General features: G+C 49.7%; 1 protein-coding gene across 4 annotated transcripts in view; it reads left to right on the top strand.

The window, feature by feature from the left end:
* The first annotated feature begins 603 nt into the window (after window positions 1-603).
* The window catches only part of TRAPPC10 (trafficking protein particle complex subunit 10), a 91,779-nt gene continuing 86,382 nt past the window's right edge, over window positions 604-6,000 (top strand). For 3 of the 4 annotated variants that reach the window (XM_081235852.1, XM_081235849.1, XM_081235854.1), the window contains exon 1: window positions 604-812. In XM_081235852.1, coding sequence (XP_081091978.1) covers window positions 746-812 — 67 coding nt within the window. In that variant the 5' untranslated portion in view covers window positions 604-745. Of the gene's footprint in view, window positions 813-2,388; window positions 2,484-6,000 lie in introns of all 4 variants that reach the window. The other variant, XM_081235853.1, reaches the window with a different exon arrangement.

Genomic DNA, 6,000 nt, shown 5'->3' with positions numbered 1-6,000 from the left:
GGCATCAGGCCTCTGGTAGAAAGAACAATGCTAGGCTATGGGCGGCAGTACCACACAGGTGAGAAATGGACACGCTCGTGTCCACCTGCTGATGTCAGTGACTCCCGGGGTCCATGTGTCGGTGTCAGCGACCCCCAGGTGGTCCCCCTGTCCGGATGTCTGAGACCCCAGGGTGGTCCCCGTCTCGGCACGCGGCTGTCAGCGACCCCCGGGTGGTTCCACGGGCCCCGGGTCAGCGACCGCCGGGGCCGTCCTCGACGTCGGGAACTCCTGCGGGCGATACTTGTGGGCGCCCCGCGGCGAGTCCCGGCTGCCCTCCCCACGCCAGCCCTGTCCGCCCGAGGGCGCCGGCCTGGGGGGCGGCTCCCGGCCGTCCAGTCCCTACGGTAAGGGACCCACAGCGGCCCACGTCCGGCCCAGGTGGACTTCGGCCCCGAGGCGCGGAAGATACTTCCGCCGACACTCGCGCAGCCTGGACCGCCTTTCCGTCGGAGGAGCGCGTCCGCGCGGCGGAAAGGCCTCCCCTTTAAGGCGCGCGCCCCGGAAGCGGTACCACCGCGCGCCGGCACCGGAAGCGGATGCGGCCGGCGGGAGGCGACGGCGGGCGGCCGGCTAGGGAACTACCTCGAGCGGCCGGGCGGGCGTCGCAGTCGCGGTTGCGGCGCCGCTTAGGCTCGGGCTGGCCCGGCGCGGCCTCGGGCTGCCCATGGGGCGCAGGAGGCCGGGCCGGTGACGCCGGACGCCCATGGACGCCTCTGAGGAGCCGGTGCCGCCGGTGATCTACACCATGGAGAACAAGCCCATCGTCACCTGTGAGTGCCCGGCGGCGCGGGGCGGGGGGGGGCGGCAGCCGCGGCGTGCAGCCTGGCCCAGGTCGCCGGCCCCCGCGCTCCCGGCCGGGCCGCTTCCTGGAATGGAGGTGTGGCCGGGGCGGCGGCTGCGGCGGGGCTCTGACCCCGCGGGCGACCTCCGGCCTCCCCGGGGCCGACCTCGTATCTCTCTCTCCTGGAGGCGACCTCTGACCTCCTCAGGGACGCTCTTCAGGTTGTCCGGCTGCAGTTGGACAGCGCCCGGGGCGGGCCCCGAGGGGGCCCCCCTGTGCGCCCCGTCCGGCTGCAGGCTCGGCAGCTCGCCCCGCGCGGGCCGGTCCTAACCGGCGGGGACGGTCTCCTCCAGGCGCACTGTTTCCTCTGGTCGCGCAGAGGGTCTCCCGGCTCTCGGTTGCGAACGTGGACGAAGTTTGCGTGCGGTTGTCGTGTTTGTTAGGAGACGGGGGTTTGAACTCAGTCACGTGTTAAGTAGTGGAAGACGCAGGAGACCCGTCGGCCGTGCCCAGCTGCACTTGCCTGGGCACAGCGGCTCTGCCGGGCCGGGACCGCGACCCAGGGCTCTTCCCCGCAGGCCGCTCAGGCACTTCCGAGACGCTGGCACAGAGCAGAAACCCATTTCACAGATGAGGCTGCAAAGGTTCGGTGAGCTCATCCACGCTCTGGACCACTGGACTGGTGCCTCTTCATTTTGAGTGTCGGGTTTTGTTTTTTGTTTTTTTTTTGGCGCCGCATGTACGCATCCACAAAGGAATTGTTTTTCTGTTACAGAAAATTTTCCTCTAATTTTTACAGCCATAACTTCGGAATTAAATACGTTCAGAAACACCGAGCTTATGGAAAGTGTTGAAATGTTGGCTGACATTTTGATGACTTGCAGACAGGTGTTTCAGACTATTAGGATTTTTGACCTCTGACAGTGTTCTTATGTTCAGTTAATTTTTTCAGATGGTCTCCCACACTTTGAAAGGTAGCACTCTTTCTACAGCAACATCTAGCCAGGCACTTAGGCCTTAGTAGGTGGTTCTGTAGGTCTTGAGCCCTCTCTTGTTTCTTTCTCTCTTTCTTTTTCTTTTCTTCTTCTTCTTTTTTTTTTTTTTTTTTTTTGATTAATGGATACTCTCCTTGTATGCTTTCTCTTGTCAGATCCCTGAGAAATTGTATATTTAAAGTTGAAGTCTGTTGCTTTATCTTCAGCTGATAAACTTTCTCAGGGAAATGGACGGTGTCACATCTAAATTTGGACACTTGCATAGTTCGAAGCTGTTTTCTCTTTTCACCAGGACAGCTGCAAGTCTTGCTCAAGACTACACCTTTAGTCGAGAGAACAGGTGTGTGTAGAGCTGATCTGGAGGCCCTGCAGTTAATTCCCAGGTGCTTTCTGTACCCTCAGGGAAGAGGAGCCAGGCTCGGGGTGGTCTTCCTCGGGGTGGTCTTCCTGTTAGGTTTCAGTGTCTTCCAGACGCTGGAGACTCCTCCCCACGTGCCCTGCACACTGAGTGCTGGATCAGTACTGCCTGGAGAAACATTAACAAGTCTAGTTATATCTCATACCCCTTAGGTTACATCTCGTAGCAGTGTTTCTATGGGCGTTATGTAAATACATATCTGAAGAGAAAGTTCAACCTTGGGTTGGGTTCAACCTTGACTAAACAGGTAAATCGTTAGCCTAGTAGTGTTTGAGATATGGGTCTAGTGTTTAGTTTCATACCCACATGCATGACAGACAGCTAAAGGATAGTTTCCTTTCCTACAGATTTATTGTAAAAGCTATGTTGGTGGAGGTTTTTCTGGTGTTTAAAACTGTTGTCTGTACTGATGGTATCTCTGTTTTAAAAGGAACAACCATTCATTCATTGGAGTCTCAGAAAAGAAAGTGGCTTCAGTAAACTTTCAGAGAAAGTTACCTTGAAAATTTAAAAAGATCCCTTTAAAAGTTAAAGATTTTTTAAGTTTTAGGAAGGCTGACTTCATTTTGGTGTGTCTGGGACTGAAGCTGCAGTAAAGCACTTGCTGTCCTGGTTTCACGTTATACTTTCTTTATCTTGTTCCATTCTTTCAGCTGCACATGTGTTGAAGGGAGCCACTACTGTAAGCAATGTAGACAAAGGTAGTAGGAAAATTGCTTTAAAAAAATCCATCTGGAGGCTTTGCTGTTGTGTACATAGCTCCTTTAGTATGCAGCATTTTAGTTTTCAGAAGTCTGTTTAATACTTATCCAGCCATTGCACCCTGAGGAGGTCTGTGTTTGTTCATTGTAAAGTGAGAGCAGAGTTTGTGCTCGTTTTCATAGGATTTAGAACGTTTTACTTTGAGTGAAAGCGAATTGTGCATCAGCCTTTCTGAGAAGAATGTAGAATGTTACCAGTTCAGGTAAACTTAGGAACTGTTCATTTGTGGCCATGAGAAGAGTGGAAAGTCCCCAGAGATTAGGGGTAAACAGAATACATCATTCCTTGAAAACCTTGCTAAATTATTTTAATAATATTCTGAAGGTACCTAAGAGCCTTTAGTCCGTAATTAAAATTTCCCGAAGCTGCTGCCTAACTGCTTCTGGTGCAGAGTGACTACCTCTGTGGAGGATCTGCTTAGACTCCAGGCCTGGTGAAGCTTCTGAATACTGGAGGATGTGTCTGAAATGCACAGGGATGTCCACCGAGCAGTCTGCGGTACTAGTGGTGTGATGACATTGGACGATGAATCACCTGGTCATAGCAATGTGAATACCTGTAGTATAACTGACTAATCATGAAAGATGCACAGTGAAACTGAAACAAATCCAGCAGATCCATTTGATCTAAATTTAAGTTAGAGCTTAGATTTTTTTTTTTTCAACCACTGGAACAGTTCTCTGCTTTGGAATAAAGACTGAGGTTTCTGATCCAAGGGTATGTTAGGAAAGAGATGTTCCTTTTCCAGCTATCTCATTTAGCAGACAAAGCTATTGTAATTCCACTGATTTGTGGCTTTTCTTTATTGGCTGTTGGTATCCTATCTAAGATAGCACATAACTATCAACGTGGAATTGTGTAGTGTCTGAAAAACAACAGTGTTCATTTGAATGATCCGTTCTCACCCACTCACATCAGATGGTGCTGCTTTAATTTTTCTCAATCTCTATATTTAGGGTTCCGGATCTGACATTATGAATTTTCAAAGGGGGGAAAAGGCAACAAAACTGAGCAGATCCGTAATGCTTTTTACCTGGTTGGGTTTTGTTTTTTACCCCCTGTAGGTTAAAGTTTTTAAATTTGTACATTGCAGTTTTCTATCAAGCGTGAAAGTATGGTGCTTGTGATTTAACCACTCTCCGTTTCATTGCCAGAAAAGTAACTTAAAATGTCCTCTTTTTAAACTGATAAACATAAATGCAGGTCTTGGTCCATATTGAATCCTTAAGCCAGTAGGGAATCAGCTATTGAGAAGTGGCAGAAACATTTCTCCTTAGGAAACCCCAGTTCCATGGGGTGTACTTGGAGGGCAGGGACTGAGGCATTAGTACCTGTACTTCCCTTGATTTAGAAATCACTTCAGACTTCCCTGGTGGTCCAGTGGTTAAGAATCTGTCTGCCAGTTCAGGGGACACGGGTTGGATCCCTGGTCTGGGAAGATCCCACATGCCACAGAGCATCTAAGCCCGTGCGCCACACCTACTGAGCCCGTGCTCTAGAGCCCAGGAGCCACAACTACTGAAGCCCACGTGCTTAGAGCCCATGCTCCACAGCAAGAGAAACCACCACAGTGAGAAGCCCGCGCACCGCAACAAAGAGTAGCCCCTGCTCGCTGCAACTAGAGGAAGCCTGCGTGTAGCAACGAAGACCCAACACAGCCAAAAATAAAAATAAATAAATAAATATTTTTAAAAAAAAGAAGAAGAAGAAATCGCTTCTACCTGTGCGTGGTTAGAAACAGGCAGGACTTACTGTGTGACTACTTCCTCATCTGTGAAATAGGGACGGGTGGTACCAGTCCCAGAGGGTTGATATGGGGATTGAATGAATATGTGTAAAGCATGCAGTAGAGTGATGAATGTGCAAAAAGAATGTTAGCTACTCAGGAGAGACTTCTCAGTTTTCTCTGTTCACGGTGGCCTTAGTGTCTTCAGTAATTTTTTCATGGCACCTCTAGGCTAAAAAGAATATTTAATAATTCCATTTATTAAGTAGTTAGGTTCAAATAATTTTATTAAGTATTATGTCCTAACAGTAGTTATTTGAAAAAAAATACACATAAATTGGAAGAAAATTTTTATTTCATTCTTAGATAACCACAGTAACATATTAGGGATGGTTGCACCTGTTGGGCACTGCACAACTTCTCTAACCTGGGAATCAGATTGGACGCTGCTGCTTTGTTTATTTGACAGTGGTGTGGGGGGGTGATTCTTGGCCTTTTATTACAGCAGTTACCCTGTTTTGTGATGATAATGATGTCATTGAAAGAACTGTAGCACGATGTAGTATTGAAGCTGATTAACTCAGCTGGGGCCTGGGACATCTTCAGTATTGCTGTTTCCCCTCAAAAATTTGGAACATCCTTTGGGCCCTCTCTGGGTTTGCTGCGGCACCCTGAAGCACCTGGGCACACATTTGGGAACCCCCATGTTACTAGTATGTTAGCCCAACTCTAGGGTGGATTCAATTGAACCAATAATTCAGAAGTGAAAATCTTCCTTTTCCACTTGAACGTCAGCTCATGTGCCTGATGAACAAGGTGTGTTTCTGAAGAGGTTCTAGTAAAGTTTGGTTTATGCAAATGAGAGGCAGGGGTCTGACTGTCTTTTTTAATTTAGGCACTGATGCATCTCTGAAGTAATCAAGCATGGCAGTCGTAACACATGAGCCGGTCTTTCCCTAGAAAGGACTGACAGCGTGGTGGTTGGTCCGCACAACAGGAGGTGGGAAAGGCCACCTTGGTTACCTTTTATGGAAAAGGCCAGTGACTTACTGAAGAATTGTTCTGTCTAAAGAAACTGTTTTGCCAGTTGACGGAGTGGAGTCTCTTTTCACATGGATTGCACAACTTGGTGCGTGGTCTCCCAGGGGCTCCCTGTTGATCTCCGGGCCCTCTGCTGTGGCCTGGGGCCTTCGGATCTAGATGACAGACCGCGGGCCGGGGACTGCGCAGCCTCCGGTTCTCCCGATCACCGCTCTCTCTCACAGTCTCCCTGCTG

This window comes from Mesoplodon bidens (assembly GCF_964165515.1).
Source record: "Mesoplodon bidens genome assembly, chromosome: 5".
Classification (NCBI taxonomy): Eukaryota; Metazoa; Chordata; class Mammalia; order Artiodactyla; family Ziphiidae; genus Mesoplodon; species Mesoplodon bidens.
Note: the sequence above shows the minus strand (reverse complement) of the source record. Positions and strands in the feature narration are given on the sequence as shown.